The sequence below is a fragment of the Lynx canadensis genome, chromosome B3, assembly GCF_007474595.2.
Source record: "Lynx canadensis isolate LIC74 chromosome B3, mLynCan4.pri.v2, whole genome shotgun sequence".
NCBI lineage: Eukaryota > Metazoa > Chordata > Mammalia > Carnivora > Felidae > Lynx > Lynx canadensis.
Window position 1 is genome coordinate 115581982 of NC_044308.2, and position 18204 is coordinate 115600185.

Below are 18204 nucleotides of genomic sequence, written 5' to 3' on the forward strand. Positions count from 1 at the left end.
TAAGCGTCCAACACTTGATTTTGGCTCAGGTCACCACGTGGTCTCATGGTTCGTGAGTTTGAGCCCTGTGTCAGACTCTGTGCTGACAGCTCGGGATCTGCCTGGGATTCTCTGTCTCTCTGTTTCTCTCAAAAATAAATAAATAAATAAATAAATAAATAAATAAATTTTATAAAATTCTATCTTTAATCACGGAGGGGTTGTGGCAGAGGCACACATTCACAAAAAGTTCATCCTCCTATAAGATAGAGCGGTCACTGGGAAGTGTTTGGCCAGCTAGGTCTGTATTTTCCAGTCTCCTTTGCATTTGGGTGGGATAAAGTGATTAGTGTTTACTAATGGGATATAAGCAAAAGTAAATGAGTGTCGCTTCAGAGCCAAAGGTGATTAGAAGTCTGTGTTCCTTCTTTAATTTTCTTCCCATCTTCCACTGGATGAAGAGGGCTCTAAGGCCTCAGAGAGCGGCCGAATCGCAAAATGAAAGGAAATCGAGTTCCTGAATCATCATGTGGGAGAAAGCCACCTGCTACCTGGGAACATCCTCACTGGATTATCATGTGAGTGAGAAACAAACTTTCATCTTGCTCAGGGTCTGCAATACTGGGGTTTATTTGTTATAGCAGCTACCATTAGCCTAAGTAAGAAACGAATCAAGGGAATGGGAATGTGTGTCTCAGGCAGTAAAAAGTGCTGAAGATGGACGTGTGCACAATGGCCGGAAATGTCTTTTTTCACACTAATACACAGACCATAGGGCCAAGGTATTTCAAAAGGACATCTGCAGTGCCGTCAGATAAGGTGGATAGGCAGTTTGATGTTACACACACACACACACATGCATGCACACGCACACGCACACATCACTTAGTGTGTATATTCCAGAATGCCAGTGTTAAAGATACAATAGGCCTCCGAGGCCATCTCTTAGGACCTTATGTGTAGTTCAGGAAGCTGACCCAGATGGAGACAGCGGTGCAAGTCCATGGAACTAAGCAGTGGTGGCATCTAGACCAGCACCCAGGTCTTCAGATTCCCAGGCTCTTCTTCTCAACCCTCTTTCCCATTCTCTCTGGTTTATCCCAGCTTCTCCCTTGACAGAGTCTAACATCGAGATAACCCAGAAATGACTCAAAAGGGGGGAATGAGAGGTATGAATGGATTTCATGACGTTACACCTACCATGTAATCAGCTAAAGGGCATTTTTCATTGTCAACGTGGTGGCTGGCAAAGAACGAAGCGAGCCCGTTAGCCAAACCCTTCTCCTCGCCTACTTTCTTGTGTTGTTCTGTGTCCTCTTGAACTCTATCTGCCAGCCATGCCAACCATCATTATTCCAGGACCACACCAGATCCTGTTCTATCCCTGTGCCCTGGAGCGTGCCGCTTCCTTCTGCCTCTCCTTCAGCACCAACCCCCCTCACCAAGGTAATCACTGTATTCTTCCTTCAAGACCCTACTTAAAGGTTATATTCTCCGTATGATTTCCCCAGTGCTTCCAGGCTGAGTTGGTGTTTCCCATGGCATCTGTTTATGCCATTCCTAGAGCACTCATGGCATAGAAAGGTAATTTTTATTTCTACTTTGCTGGTTCATATGCTTCAGAGGCTCCTTCCCATCACTTCACTTTTCAGAAAGGGCAATAGCACATACAATGCTGTCACCCCTCTTCTTGCCTGAGTTGTTCAGACCAGGAATTCGGACAAAGCTACCAATCCACAGGCACTCCAGCACCATGACGCAGCCGGCTACAGAGGGTTCTGCCTTTTGGGAGTGGCCCTTTGAGGATGGGGGTGGGGGGATTGGTCACATTCACTCCATTGAGAATTCACGCCCAGAGAAAAAGAGGGATGTCCCAGTCGGTTGGGGGATTGGAGCTGTACATTCACGACACAGTGTCAGGGCTGGTGGCGGTGCCTGGCCCTGTGTCAGACAAGCACAGTAGAGGGAGCACCTCAGAAGGGAGGGGAAGCAGCTGGGTCTGATGGAGAGAAGAAAGCGAGGACCGGGGAGACGATGCCACTTGGGGAATGGGGAGAGCGGACTTGGTTCCTGAGGGCTTTCAGCACCCCATCACCAGCTGTGGTTCTGCCTTGGCTTCCACGAGAGCCCCCACCGGCCCTTTGCAGCACTGCCCCCCTCCACTTCTCGGGCTAAGTTAATGGGCTTCTGTTTCTTGTAACCAAAAGAGTCTTGGTTAAAAAAGTGTTACCTCCCCCTCTGGACTATGAGTTGCTTAAGGTCTTCCTTGTATCACCAGAGTGTAGATCGGTGCATAGAAGGTGTTCAAAATCCACCTGTGGAATGGGCGACGAGTAAACGCATGAACGAATGTGCCTCTTGGTAATCAATGCAGGGCGCCGTTTGCCCGGCTGGACTCCTGCCCCACCATGCCTCTCTGATTCAAAAGGCTCTTTCCTGTAATCACCACAGTTCTGCTACCTCTGTACCCCAGTGTCCAAACGTCTAGCTTCTGACAGGTGGCATTTCCCTGAAGGATTTTTTGCTTTAAAAATACTGGGTCTGCCACACCGGCATCTGAGGGGACAACAGATGCCAACAGGAGATACAAATAGAAGACACTTTCACCTCAACCACATCTGCTCCAGAAGAAACCCCACGTGGCCCCCTGGACCTTTTCCTGAAGAAACATGGGAGAAGCAAGCTGTATTTAGAGAGATATAAGTATAGCTTTTATTTTTTTTTTAAACCAACCCAACATTTCCACTGGCAACTGTCAACATAGCTTATGACATGAGCACTGTTTCTTTTTTAGTTATTTTTTTCTTAAAAAAATGTGTTTAAAATTAAACAGGTGTTTTTTAATTTCTTTTTTTTCCCCCTTAAAAAATGTATTTATGTCAATGCAGAAAGCCTAAAGATCTGTGGGCAGTTTTGTGATGATTTCATATGTGTGTTCATGTGTGTGTGTGTGCGCACGCGTGTGTGTGTTTTAAAGCCAGGTCCTTTTCAAATTGGTTGGGAAAAGGTCTGTAGGCCACGGCAATCTCTTTTTCTATAAACCCAGTCTCCATGGGATGACAACAACTAAGATTCCTCTTTACTGGGGCAAGAAACAGCCCACAGGCTGGAAAAAGAGCTTCGTGAGGTTTAAAAACAAGCAGGAATGTGGGAGAGATGAGAAATTCCAGTTCTTCTCTTGAGAAAATGCTCTCAGACGTGACCGGAGGGTCCAGGAGAGGTGGAAGGAGCCCCTTGTTTTCTTACCAACCTCTAAGTTTTTGCATTACCTCGAGAAATACAGTCAGACCTCTTGGTGTGGCATGTTAGAGAGCAAGGGGGTGGTGAAACTGACATTTCTCCGAAGCACTGACATTTTAAATACAATCTTTCCTCTTAAAGATCTCGCTAGGTGGACAGCTCTTCTCTGCTCCGATGCGAAGCCAAAGATACTCGAGAAGCCATCTACTCCTTTTGTTTCCCCAGCTGCCCTCCTCTGTCATCACATACCATTCCTATTTTTGTCCCGCATCTCCTGCTTGGCGGGTCTTCCTGCAGAAGGATAAACATAAAGACACGGACACGGCAGACACAGCGAGGCGGACAGAATCAACTGGAAAGGCAGGGAAGGGAACCATGACCTTGTGTTTTAAACTGGATCTGGACATAAGCACATAAGGCTCCTCCTGCCCCCATCTCAGGCCGAGCCCGTTCTTCCGCGCCCCGCGTAGGTGTGCAAACATACTTCCACCCAAACACCCTCACTCTCCCGCTCAGAAGAAAAGGAGCCTGGGGGGCAGGACCCCGATGAAGCCGAGAGACCCAGCAAGAGGGAGAGAGTGAGGGTGAGAATCCTTGCCTCTACCTGTCGGCTCAGACCACAAGCTCCTTCACAGCACCTGTTACTGACTTCAGAAAGAAAAGACACAACGAACAAACAGTGAGCAACACCTGACGGGAAAATGAAAACGAAAGCAACCGCAACAATACCATGAAACGAAAAGGGAGCCCCAAAGCAGCCACACGGATAGGCCTCATTTCCATCCTGGCCAGCCAAATCAGAGAGCAGGGATGAGCGGGACCGGACAGACAGGGGACGGACGCCCTGTCCCCAGGGAAGGAGAAGCAAAGGAATAATCCAAAGGCGGTGAGAGGCTCTGACCTTTGCGGTGGGTCGGGGACATGGGTGGGAAGATGGAGAGGCGGTGGATTTGTTGCTGTTGTTGGTTTGTACTGAATTAAATACTTTGTAAAGTGGGTGTTTCCTCCACTCTGTTCGGTTGGTCAAGACTCTGCCCTTTCAGTCCGCGGCCGGGGCCTGGGTCGGGTGAGGTTCCTGGGGCTGGGCCCCTGCCTCTGCGGGGGCTGCTCACCCAGAGAGGGGGGCGAAGCGCCCTTCTCTCAGGAGGAGTCCGGGGCCTGCGCTGCGGAGGCCCCGCGCTGTGGCTCAGAACCCCCTGATGTAGCAGTAGGCCTCCAGCGTGGCAAAGAGTATGTAGAGGAGCCACAGGCTCACAAAGAGCCACGTTGTGGCCAGCTTGCAGCCACGAGGGCCGCCCAGCTCCCCGCCCAGGTGGGGCCGCCGACGGTACAGGAGCACACTGACGCACACGAACGCGAAGATGGTGAAGAGGGTGACGGAGAAGGCCAGCGTGCCGGCGGACACGTAGAACTCTTGTCCCTGCAGGGCCCAGTAGATGGCGGCCACGGACCAGGCCAGGCCGATGCCCAGGAAGACGTTGATGGCGTTGCTGCCCGTGACGTTGCCGATGGAGGCATCTGAGTACATATCCTGGATGGCAGCGGCTTTGCTGGCAAACATATCTGGAAAAGGGCAGAGACAGCAGGAGCTGGAAGGAGCCTGAGACGCGGAGGGCCCACCTGTGTGTCCAGAAGTCTGAGCTCAGGAAGGAGAGGCAAGGGCTCTGTCATGAACAGGCTGTGTGGCCTTGGACAAGTTACCTCACTTCTCTGGGCTTCAGGTTCCTCATCTGCTGGAGTGTGAAAGGTCCCTAAGGGCCTGCTGGTGCTGATATTTACTGAGTGGGCTTGCTGTTCCTTTGGGGTTATTTTTTTAGTAAGGGGAGTTTGCTATCCCACCATCTCCCCCAGGCAACCTTGGCCTCCTGGGAAGCTGCTTTGTGTAGATGCCTGATTATAACCATCACGTGGGGCATTCTCACGGAACACAGTCGTGACCCGATGCCCCCGGACTCAGCAGTGTGTTAGGTGCTGGATTTACGGGGACAGAGGACATGCCAGGGAACCGTGAGGTATGGGCTCAAAGACAGGGCTCTGCCTTTGTAGTTAGTATGTGGGGCACAGAGCCCCTCAAGCTGTTTGACTTCAGATGCTGGCATGGATTGTAGGCATTGGAAGGACTGTCAGGGACATCTAGCCACCCTTTTACTTCACAGGTAAGGAAAATAAGGGTCAAGGAATCTACCCAAGGTCACATGGGAAATTAACAAGACATTTGGCCCTAAAAACCTCATGGAAGGGTCCTCTGTCTATCGTCATCCTTCATCCAGAGAGTTTCAGGCCAAGCCACGAAATCAGCGAAGCGCACCATCACATAACCTTTTTCAAGCCCCTAATGCTGCCAGCTGCTCCCTGGACCAACTGCAAGGACTTGGAAGTGCCCCAAGCTCCCTCCTTGCCCGCTTGTCCCAGCTTGCCTCCTTGTTGCCAATTTTCTCAGATCTCCTAGAGAAAACCTCTTGCCTTTTCTTGCCTATGACCTTGATTTTTCACCTCTGATCCTCTGCACTTTCTTCCCACATGTGTTCCTTTTCCCCTGTGATAGTTCTTCTCCTTCCCCTCTGATGGTTCCAGTCCCCGGAGGCCCGGAGAACAGAGATCACAGGGTATCTCCTCCACAAAGCCTTCCATGGATCATCTGTCTAATTTCCCACCACCCAACACATTTCCAGGAGAGCCAAATCTCTTGCATCACTAATGTAGACATAATCCCACTGCTCTGTGCTGGGGCTTGGGGAAGAGGTTTTCCTGGAGGGTGATGTCAATTTAGCTACCCTCCAAAAGGATGTGTTCTCTCAGTCTGGGAAGGGGTTCCCTAGGTCCAGCCAGCAAGGTCCTGTCTGATGGGACTCAGCCGAACCCGCTTGTCAGAGGATGCTCTCTCTTCCTTGCTGTGGCGATGGGGAGGCACCCTGGCAGGAGTTCAGGTTCAGATGCCTTGGACACCCAACTGAACCAAGTAAGAAGCCGAAGCTAACACAGCCCTCTGCCTACTAACTGCTCCTTGTCATTCCAGCCCAGCTTCCATAAGCCTCTCTTGGAAGCCATCCCTGATCCAGCCCAGGCCCCCTGTTTTATGCTGGCACAGCACCTCTACTTGCCCTTCATTGAACTTATCGAGATGGTTTCAATTGCAGTAGCTGAGTGCGGTTTCTGTCACTAGCTGACGGACTCCACTCAGAGAGGGGAGCACGTCTGCCCTGCCTCGGGCTCAGTAAATATTTGTCTAATGAATGAATAAATTCATGCCTGTTCCTGTTCGCCTTTGGGTGTTTATAAGAGAAAAAAAGAAGGTGTAATTCATCACATGCAAGGACAACAGCTCACTAAAGCTGCCTCTCCTGTGCCGCCAGGAGACACTTTGTACCCCACAGGTGTCCCTCGAAGGGAGGAGGCCAAGAATGCTTGGAAACGTTTCGAACGTGGCATCTTCAACTGGGCCAAACTTCTATCTCAGAGACCGCCAGAGGGAAATGGAAGAAGAGCAGAATCTATGTTCTTTGAATTACGTTGTTTGCGGCGCTCCTACAACGTGGAGGTTAAGAGAGTGGACCACTTACATGGGCAGTTAACTTAACTCTGTGCGCCGCGGTTTTCTCATCCGTCATGTGGGGATGACAACTATGTCTAGTAAATAGGGTTTTGGTGAGCATCACAGGGATAAAACATGTCAACTGCTTAGCATACACAGTGGGTGACGCATCAGAAGTACTCAAGAAACGTTAGCCCTCATTGGCAATATCATCAGGAATCCCTTTGACTTTTGTGCACCTTAGGGGGCAGAGGCTCTGTTAAGCTCAGATCTGAGACAGCAAGGAAGATAATGAGGCAAAGTGTAGGGGTCACCTGACCCTGGTAATATCCTCTTTGCAAACCCGAGCACCCCTCACTCTTACCTGGCACAGAGGTGCCGAATGCCACAAACACAACAGCCGTGACTGAGTCCTTGAGGCCAATGGTGCAGCCGAAGTGGGAGGCCAGGTCCCCGATTATGGCTGTGAGCATGCCAATGATGAGAATGGACACAACGAAGCAGGCCCAGCCATGGCAGTACTCTGTGGGGGGCACGCAGGCAAACAGCACCTTCCAGAAGACCGTCAGAAAGTGCATGACGTAGTCAAAGCAGGATGGCAGCCTCTCCTCTCCTGACTCGTCCTCATCCTCGTCCCCTGCTGGAGACAAGAGAAAACAGGCCCAGGAGAGGGCAGCAAGGTCAGATCCCCACTCATGAGGAAGTCGAGTCAACCCACATGACAAGCATTACTGCCTGGCAGGAGACCTCAGCTCTCTCCTGAGGAGTGGTGTGGGCCAGGGCACGGGCACCAGAAAACAGCTGGGAAACGGGACCTGAGTTGGGGTGCCCCACTGGTCAATGTGAATGCAGGGCACCGCGGGAGACTGGGAAACAGAGGACAGGGGAATAGGGAGAAAAGGGAGAGAGAGAGAAAGAGACTGGGGGAAGAACACAGGAGGGCCAAGGCAATGAAGGAGAGGAGGGTGGAGCCGGCTGCATCAGGTTGCCTGCGTGAAGAACAGCGACATCAGCTGTGTGTCCCCTCTTCGCTGGACTGCTGCAATAACCTCGTGGTTCTGGTTGTTATCCGTCCCCAGAGGGGCGGCTGTCATTCCAGATCAGGCAGGCGTACCAGAGAGCCCGCGCCATCCTCCAAATATCCCATGGGACAGAGCAGGCATGGGCCCCGTGGTCCTTGCCAGGAAATGTGGGCAGAGTTGCCCATTCAGCAGTCTGGGAGAAGAGGATGCGCTGAGGCACGCTGGCACCTTGTCCAGGGCAACCTCTGTAAGGTTTTGACACCATCGGAGGAAGCTGGGTTGTGAAAGAGCAGGAGTTAGGACACTTGAGTTCCAGTCACAGCTTTGCCAGGAAGAGAATCCATAAGCTGGGAGTAAATCACCTCTTGTTTCTGAACCTCAGTTCCCCCGTCTGAGAAAGGAGGGGGTTACATGACGTGGCCTATACTCTGTTTATTGTCTCTGTAGGGTCAAAGCAAGGTCACCAGAGAGGAAACTGGGAGTATCTGAAGCGGGCGACATGAAAAGTGGGGCAGCCGCGGCCACAGCCACCCTGTCATCCTGGCTGTACTTCTGCTCTGGCTCTGGGGCCTTAGGGATATGACCCTGTGGGTTGTTGCTATGACAGCAAAGCCTCACAAAAGCAGACAAGGCTGGTGGAGCTGGGCAGTACAAGGGGGCCTTGGTGATGCCAGGAGGCGCTATTGGCGGTGGCGGTGAGACCTTGCCTGGGACCCTGGCTGTGCTGTGGGCCACCACTGAGGGAATCTGTCAGTACATGCCAAAGGAGAGGTCTGGAATCATCCAGGGTGGAGGTCTGTCAGAAATCAAGGCATAGATTTTACAAACTCCGGACCCCCACATGTCTAATCAGAAGATTCCCCTATTTTACAGAAAAGGAGGACCAAAGTAATGAGAGGAAGTAATAATGGAAACAGGATTTTAATCAGTTTGTGTTGGTACCAGATGCCATCATTCTATTTACTTTGCTGAGAAAGGTCGAAATGGTTCCTTTTTTGAATGAGGGAATTGTGGTTCAGGGAGGATAACTTGTTCCAGGTCACACAGTGGAGCCAGGATTTGAAACCAGAAATAGCCATGCTTTTTTAGCTACCCCATGATTCTTTTCCAAAGTGACCCAGTGAAACAGGCGAACATCAAGGACTAGAGCTGGGGCACAGAAGCCTTCCCAGAAATTGGTAGCTGCTGATGGGGCTGTGTTCTCCCTTCTCTGGTGTTGCCTGCTTCTCCCAGTGAGGCTAGTGCCCGTCTTGAGACCCTCTTACCTGCACTGACAGTGATGGCCTCCATGAACTGGTCCCTCCAGGAATGGGTCCCCACAACCATGGCCAGGTTTGTCTTCTTGATCAGTTTGTCCACCGTATTCTGTCAGGGAGAGAAAAACTTGGAATCATGAGATTAGAACGCTCAGAACTGTTGAAGAGTCTGGTGCTTCAAGGGAATGGAAAATGTCTTGCATTCCAGGCATGTCTACATGGATTCTCAAAGTAATGGCCTTGGATGATATCTGCTGGGTCAGTCTTTCCACTTCCCTTTTCTTTGGTTGTGATGACGGATATTGGATACTTAGAGCAATACAGTAGAGCGTAACGGTAATGAGATCAATAAACTGTGCCCCGGAGCAGAAAATTTTAGAATTTCTGTTTTTAAAATGCAGTTAACAATAGTGATAATACATCCAGGGGCTTTATAGCCCATTTATTCTATATGTTGTTTCCTCCCAATATTCCTAGGATCTAAATGGCCAGCACTATTCATTCCATGTTACAAATGGGGAGACTGGCCCTGGGTGGTTAAATGATTTGTTCAGTTTCAACTTCACACATTCAGTGGTGAAACTGGAACAGAACTTCTATCTCCCACCACATTACCCTATTATTCAATTTGAGCTCACTTATAGCCTGACCTTGAACTCAAAGGACTCTTCAATGATGACCTCTAGTTTGGGGTGTTCGCCCAGTACTGGCTTTCCCATTTCTGCTATCCTCTTGGCCTCCTCTTCCTCCACAGTCAGCTTCCTGTCTGTCACCTCTGCAACAAAACAAAATCAGACTAGCTTTAGCACATTCGCCACTCCCTAGGAGTCTAAAGGTCAGAGTGTGAGGCTTGGGTAGTGGGCACAAAGCAAACTGCTCTTGAGAATGGGTCCTTTGTGTACTTTTTAGTGACTCTTTCTACACCATGCTGAACATTTTATAGCCATCAGACCATGAGAGGGTCCCTTTCAGGCCTGGGATAAACATTCCTATTTCCATTTTATACCTGGGTGAGCAACCTGACCCAAAGACCTTCGGAGAAACAGCACCTAGTAAAGTCACCATGTCATCTGGTGAGATATTGGAGAGTTGGGAACAAAAGGCTTTAACAGTTTTGAATTACTGGGCCTGACCGTTCAACTACTTAATGTAAAAATTCTTGGGGGTCAGAACCACACGTTAATCCAAAGGGTATGTCTACTGGTTCCCATTAACATCTGTTTCCAACACCACTGGGGTTGTGCCCTCTATAAAGGAGAAAGGAGGAATATCTACACTCCATACAAGTGAATGTCATCCTCATAATGAGAACTTGGGAAGATTTCCTGAAAGATTTCATGATTTTCCAATGAAAGATCCCCAGGATTTCTGTAGGAACCAGGCCCATTTCTTCTGGAACAGAAATACTTGTTCAATCAAAACCCAAAGGAAGCTCTTCCTTTACTTTCTTTTGAGGCATTCCCTGTATCCCTCAGCATCTTGACTCATTTACCAGTGGTCCCTTCTCATGTTGAATGGTGGGAAAAATTTTCCACTTCAGCTGGTGAGTCCATTTTGAGACCACTTCACCATGAAGACATGTTTTCTGGATTAGAGTGAAATAGAGATTGAATCTTTTTATTCCCCTTTGATTAGGAAATTGCTCTTGGCAGCCTGTTTCTTTCAGAGATCATTTCAACATCTTTCCTTCCAAGTCCACATTCTTACATGCAATTAATTCTTTTATTGAGTTCCTTAATTGCTTTCATTCCACACAGTGAATCTCCTACAGAAATCCTTTGGTCCTTGGATAATCTCAAGGACAAAGTGGGTCAGAGGCCAGGGAGGTCTTCTTTTCTCTCTAACTTGGGAATCGCTGAAGAGTAGGGACAGGTGAGACTCGAGCTCTTGAAGTTGCAAGGAAAGGAATTCACCGGAAAGACGATAAGCCAAGAGTATAAGTTACCAGAGAGGCTGTTTTACATAAGGATTTTCTTAGTTGTTGTGAATGAAGATGGTAAGAAAGTATGTGGACGATTCCTGAGCTGGCTGTTTTACTCAGTGCTTCTGGCAACAAACACAGAAGGCAATCCCAAAATGTTTGGGAGCTGTCCGTGGTGCTGTCCTCCCGGTAGTGTTGGTGACGGCTTTCGGAAGCAATTATTTCTCCAGGATCAATGTCCTGTCTATTTCTAAGTAAACAGACACCCTCTAGCAGCCTGATTTTATTCAATTCATTGATTCTGAGTTTTTAATGAGTTAATTATGAAGGTAAATCTGGGTGCATCCAGGGTTCTGGCTATGAAGTCAGTGATCCTAGAAGCCAGACTGCAAGCCACTTTAGGAAAAGACTTACAGATTCTTTAAAACCATGAGTACTTTTTTTCCCTCGACTTTACATTTTGGCACCATATCACAATGGCTATCCTAGCAGTGACCGCATTATTCTATTCCTCCCTCCCCAATTCCCCCATGTCATACTTTACATGTGCCACAAGAACTTTATTATACCAATATAATGAGCTCTCCAGTGACATATAAATGTACCTGTCTAACCCCTTGTCTAGCTATCAATCTGGCACTACATCCATCTGGCAGGATATTGATCTACCTACTGACCTGTCCACCCCTGTGGTGATAGTCAGTTTTTCCATCTGGCTTTTTGCAAAAATCTCTTTGACAAATACCAATCCTTTATCTTTGGCTCTCCCATAGCTCCACAGAGGTACTCCATATAGATCGGTTAAGTGATTGATTCACATGCCTTTAAATCAACTCTGATTTAGTGTCTTGGTTTGGTAGTAATTCCTGCCTTTTCCTATTTTTATAATTATCATTCCTTTACATTTAAATTAATTTCTTGAGAGAGTGATAAGTCTCAAATCTAAAAGACCATAATGATTCTGATAATTTGTTGATGTAATTACTGAGAATTTCAAGTGAAGAGAATAAATGATAGGTGATTTTGACATTTGGGCTGACTGAACAAACTCTCAGATCTCAGAAAAGGGAGAGGGGGAAGAGAGAGAGAGTGATAGAGAGAGAATATGAATAGGATGAAAGATCGAACAAATATTGGAGGAACAAAGAGCTTGCCAGGCCAGACAAGAATAGATGTTGTGAATGCTCTACAGGCATCCTCAGGAAGAAATGGGGCGATGTAACTAATGCCCTCACTCCCAGGTTCCTGAGCTGGGCGGGGTAGCTCAGAACGAAGCGTATCTACTCTCCATCTTTCACCACCAGGCATTGTGAACCATGTTTGCCTGTCCACCCAGGAAAACTGAAACAAGAATTGGAGATTTACCCTGAATTTTAAGTCTAACCACGGGCTCCTAAATGAAAAGTTTACAGACTGAAAGATCTAGAAAGTGACACCTTCTTTTCCCATTTCAGTTTCTACTGGTATTTTAACAAATATGTTAAAAGTACAAGAAAGCCTAAATTAAATCACAAACTTTGTTGTGTGCGTATGTGTGTGGTTGGCGGTGGGGGTGCATAGAAGCAAGAGTTGTAACAAAGAAGCTCAAACACCTTCTCAGGCAAGAAGGTAAGTGGAGAAGTAACTCCCAATGCCATGGCATTAATACCCTGGGGGAATAGTGGAAAATATGGAGTCAGAGGTAGTTCTTATCCTGCTGGTCTAGAGAGGAAGCAAGTGGCCAAGGAAGCTAGAGTCATTTTTTTTCCAGAAAGTAAAAATGTAGGGGTTTCCCTATTTATATTGTTATTCTTGTATAAGGCTGCCAAGAAGGCAAATGTCCTTACTATATACACTGCCCCTTCTCAAAACCAGGCTGCAGCCTGTATGTAATTTTGAATACTAGCGAATTCTGTAAGTTGTTTTGCTTCTCAAATGCTCTTAAAAATTTTTTGCATGCTCAAAGAACTGATGAAATTTAAAATGTTATCTTAACTTACATTCAGACATCTGGTATAGCTCACGCTGTCTATACTGAGAGTTAGAGTATTACTGATATGCTGGAAATGCTTGTCTATCTGCTCGTGAAGTTGGATGTTGTTTATGATCTGATTCCACTGATGCAAGCATGCTCTCAAAGAAGGTGTATGTCCTACAATAGAACCTAGATTCTGCATGCGAATATGTCCACAGTAAATTCTCCAAGATTTCTATTTTCAGCCAGATAATTGTCCCCACCACCCATCATATCCTAATTCTTCTTCTTGTTCACAGCACCTGTGACTTCAAGGGTAAATGACAAATGAACCAAAGTTCTAGCAATTTAGGTCTCAGCTGTAATGAGATGCAACATTTCCAGGATCAGTAAAATTCCAGATTCTTTAAAAAGTGCGTTTCATGTTCTCACAGCAGCTCCTGGTTGTTTTTCCCCGGTTCCCTCAAGATCAGAGTATTTTCTTTCAAATCCCAACATGACCCTATCCGCTCCTGCCCCACAACATGAGATGACAGATGATTAAGACTCAGAAGTCTTGACCCACTATCTCTTTGGTAAGTTTCAACTCTCTTCCTGGTCCTAGAGAAGACCAGCTATGCCTTTACCCACATCCGCTGACAAAAGTGGTGCTCAGTGAATTGTCAACTTCCTCACAATTACTTCAAGTAGGGAAATAAACCTCTCAGTCCTTAGGAGAACTTGTTAGGTTAGCTCGAGCCCGCAGTTCCTATTAAATAAATCAAAGGACATTGGTCTTAAACTAAATAATGGCACTGGCAAGAAGTAGAAAAGATGGGGCAAGACACCTCTTACCTGGAGACAACAGGAGCGCTGTTTGCAAATGGATACCAGACAAGGGGAAGAAAGAAAAGGAAAGAGCATTAAGGTCCCATCTTGAAAGTGTCCCCAGGCTTTGTGGTTGCAGCAGTATAAGGAAAGCAGTGAGCTTAGTGGGTGAGAGCTCTGCAGCCACATGCAAAAGGCAGCATTTGGAGCATGCGCAACAGCAGCAGCAGCAAGAGGTATGAGCCACTGGAGGGACTGCTGAGCACCAGAGCCCTGCAGCCTGACTTTCCCCCCGGACCTTCCCTGTAACTCCTGGGGACAAGGGAAAAAGCAATGAGGATGGGAGGACCATTTGAGTGGAGCAGGGACAGAGTTGGTCATTCATGATCTTCTAAGGAATCAGGTTATTATATCAGGTTATCAGGCTATCATATTGTATCATATCATATACCATGTCATATCATATCTGTGAAGGAATGAGAATCCAGTTACCAGGAAAACTGTAGAGGTCGCAACCTTGCCAGCGTAGCTGGCTTGTCAGTGGAGAATATGACCCTGGGGCTTGAACAGGAGTTCAGTGTGGGCAGTGGCATAAAATAGTGAACAGTGCTCAGTCCCGCGGCTTCTATCCCTAACCTTATAATCAGATCATGCTTAGCTTCTCAGGGACTGTGACATTTCCATGGCCACAAATAGCTTCCTAGCTACCACACTGGCCAGAACTTTTGAGTTCCCCTCAAAGAATGACCTAGTGAAAAGCTAAGTTCTGCAGAGTATTTTTTTGAATGGTTTATCTTTTTATAGATACAGCCTGGAGGTTAGGGCCAGGGACTCCTACCATTTGTATCACCTGTGCCCAGCAAAGTCACTGCAACTAGGAGGTGTTCAATAAAGCTTTGTTTTTTGCCACATATTTTGGCAATTGTAATAGATCCAGTGGTGCTGCATCTCTGGATGCTGGTCTTTTTGTTCCAGAAAGGACAGGCTAAACCAGAGTCATACTGAAAGCTATTTGTAGATGAAAGATGACAAATAGCAAGGCCCCTACATGGACTGGGAAGCTGGGTTAGACGTACCTAACACAGGGCATCCCTAGCCCCTGGACTGTACTTATGTTAAAAAATTCTTGTGACATACCACATTTTCATCTCATTGGCGTCTTAGCACAGCCCCACACTCCCTAGCTCTTATCAAATAAAAGTCTGGGCACATCCTACCACATAGTCTTGGTACAGCTGGTGACTGATGGTGCTGAGGAAGGAGTGGGGGTGGTGTCTGTGAATTGTTTCCTCTAAAAATCTCTAGGAAGGCAACTCAGGTCTATGATCCATCATCGCACAGTTGCAACCACTGAAGACACATGTGGATCAAGAATCTCTACAGTACATAAACAGGGCCAACAGGTCGACTTTCTGCTTTCTCCCATATGGAAGTCCAAGGGAGTAATTGATGAGTGAATCTCCTTGCTATATTGAGATAGATAGAAGGATGACAGATAGATAGATAGATAGATAGCAAGAAAGCTTGTTCATTCTGCTCCTTCTATGGATCTGCATGGAAGAGCCTCTCCTGGCCCCCAAGTTCCAGTGGAAACCAGAAACCTGAACACATTAGTGTACCCATGTTGGCAAGACAAGGGGTAGCTCTTCCAAAAAGGTCCCTGATGCCCTGGTTTTCACTCAGATGTCCCTCCCAACACCAGGCTCATCTCTACCACAGTGAGAGGGCTTGCAGTCAGCTAGAGTTGTACTACTCTCTGGTCATTGTCTACATGATTTGAGACTTTCCATTTAGCAGTTATAGATGGGTCAGCAAGATCCAGATAGGCCAATTCTGAGTGACATAATACCTCCAGGGTGTTTTTCCTGCTGCTGCTGATGAGGGAATCTGCAGCTGAACTTTCCCCTGTATTGATCCCCAGGGTCAGGTGAGCATCATTTATCCCTGCCCACATACCCCAGGGACATACAGGAAATAGCATAGTTCTGTGAGTAATTGGAAGCATCTGGGCAGCTTGTCAGGGTGAGCCCATTGATGTGGTAAGAGGGGGCACGAACAGGCCCTATGACTGGGGGAGAATGCTATCCTTTCCACATGAGGCTTTCAGTGTCCAGGCCCAACAGCCTTGACCATGCTGCTCAGTGTTGATCTCAGATGCCTACTTCTGAACTCGGGTGTTTACTCTATGCCAGGGCAACCGTGTTTCCTATTCATCCTCCCTTTTCCCCTACTCTAGCTCGTCTAGAGCATTTAATTTCACCTCTCAAGTCTGTTTTGTTTGCCAAGAATAGAACCTGCTATTTCAAATACAGGCTTTTTTTTTTTTTTTTTTTTTTGTAATGCAATTGTCATTTTGACCATGCAAAGTCTATGCTGTTCTGAATGCCTGAGACTCTCCCATGCAGCAGTGATAATGAAAAGCAATTTCTACTGTACAGCTTCTCACACTGAGAACACCAGGGAATTCTGAAAATCAGGATGGGTTTTCATTTGATTCTGAGTCTAGACAATCAAGTTGTATGACCTTTTACCTTATGGTCTAATGCCAAAATATGGGAAAATCTGAAGAAACTGAAATTAGACAAGAGACCACGTCTGGAAATGCACATATTTCCTATTGGCATCTTCCATTTTGGCATCTTGGTCACTGGGAAGATCTGGAGGATACCTGCCTGCTCACCTACTCCCTCTCCAGGACTAAGCTCCACTAAGCCTTTGCTGACATCTCGTTGGACAAAGAGCCCAGTTCAGAAAAGGGGGTGGGGGTGGTGGAAGAGTCTCAAATGGAGAGTAGACAAAGGCATTTTTGCATTTGGCTGAGTCTCTTGAAGAGCACAAGGTGTATCTTGGGTCACTCTCTGTCCTGCTGTTGATCAGGGTTTATTAGGGAGGCAGAAAAGAAAAGCCTCTTTAATGGTGGAATAAAGTCATGGGTGGACTTGTAACCCATTCTTCTTGTCTGGAGCCACTGCCTTCTTTCCAGCTACCCTGATCATTTGTGCTGCTTTCATTTGCACCTAAGTAGCAGAGACTGTGGAAATTGATTAAGCTAGTTTACAATGGCCTTAGATGTCTGCTGCATCTAACCAATCATGAAGATGCAGCAGACATCTAAGGCCATTGTAAACTAGCTTACAATGGATACAAGGGAGGTGGGAATGAGGTAGGGCAGGTGTTGAGACGATTTCTGAGAATATTCTCAGCAGTAGTAACTGGAGGATCGGCAGGAACATAATCTAAGCAATGGAACTAGAGATTTTTTTTTCCTGCACTCTGGAAGCCAGGTTCATGGCGACATCTTATCAGGTGGCGAGGGGAAGATGAGTAATGGAAGATGGAGATGGCTTTTGTCTCTAGAACACTAGGCATATCCAGACCTGGGTGGACATAGAACTGGTCAGATTTGCAGAGAGAGTCCCCGGAAGACAGTGAAAACTGATCAATCATACCTGTCGATAGCCTTCAGGAGTACAGTTGCTGGATTTCTTAGCAACTGTCCTTGAATGAAAGGCTTTATGCTGCTCTCTGTCATGTGAATATGAAATAACTGAAGAATAATCATCCTTTTTTGAAAAACAAGTGGGTCTCACTGTTCCATCTTCCGTGAGGGTCCCAAAAGCATACCTCTTCTGAAGGGGAGTGTGAAAGTCCTTCTCTTGGTATTTCCCAAGAGCACCCTTTTCCATTCCCACATAGATTCCTCCAACACTTCTGAAGTAGTGGTTTCCAATCATTTTCTTCAAGGGAGGAAATCTTTCCTTACATCTTCCTTGGTTGCAACATAATCAGTCCCTGAGTAATGGAGCCCTAGCAGGTATTCCAAGATGCATGTCTTGAGGAAGAGAGGAGATGAGGCCACTTCTCTGGTGTGGGATGAGGGTTATCTTGGGATCTGGGTGACATGCCTATTTGCAGATGCCAAGCAAAGGCAGACTCCTGTGGGCCGTCTTGCTTCTCAGGGATCAACACCAACTACACCATTTAGAGGCCCTTCTATTAGAAAACCCATTGAGTCAACACTCTGGGCCTGCTCAATGTCATTCCTTTTCCGAGGCCTTCTGGCTGGGGAGATTTACTTCCTTCTGGAAGTACTTCCTTCTTTTTGCAGACTCTCAATTTTCTGCTTTAGGGATTGCACTGTCCTCAAGTAGTCTAAATAAAGTTCTCTACCTTGGGCTAGGAATAGAGGTGGAATGAGACGGGATGGATATCAAGTGGAGGAAGAATAGTTCAGGACTCCAGATTGTATGACCACCTCAGAAGCCAGCTGTCTCTCAGAGAGGTCTCAGAAGCTGTGGGCTCTGACAATTGGTATACCCTTTCATACCATGGTCTCCCCAACTGTGAAATAGTCAGATAAAACACTTACCTCCATGAAGGGCAGAGGGGCCTATGAACCCCTCTGCAAGTGAATAACCTGCCAAGCACTCAAGGAAGGTTGGGGAATGCAGCAGAAAACTGTCAAAGCATCATTGCAACATGGGCCCCAGCCC

The 18204-nt window shown here is 47.3% G+C and overlaps 1 protein-coding gene across 6 annotated transcripts in view; it reads right to left on the minus strand.

The window, feature by feature from the left end:
- Nucleotides 1-2807: 2807 nt before the first annotated feature.
- SLC8A3 (solute carrier family 8 member A3) overlaps nt 2808-18204 on the minus strand; it is a 123857-nt gene continuing 108460 nt past the window's right edge. For 2 of the 6 annotated variants that reach the window (XM_032593396.1, XM_032593393.1), the window contains exons 3-7: nt 13739-13756; nt 9680-9804; nt 9039-9138; nt 7116-7388; nt 2808-4782 (exon numbers count right to left, since the gene is read on the minus strand). In XM_032593396.1, coding sequence (XP_032449287.1) covers nt 4406-4782; nt 7116-7388; nt 9039-9138; nt 9680-9804; nt 13739-13756 — 893 coding nt within the window. In that variant the 3' untranslated portion in view covers nt 2808-4405. Of the gene's footprint in view, nt 4783-7115; nt 7392-9038; nt 9139-9679; nt 9805-13738; nt 13757-18204 lie in introns of all 6 variants that reach the window. The other 4 variants (XM_032593392.1, XM_032593391.1, XM_032593395.1 and 1 more) reach the window with 2 other exon arrangements.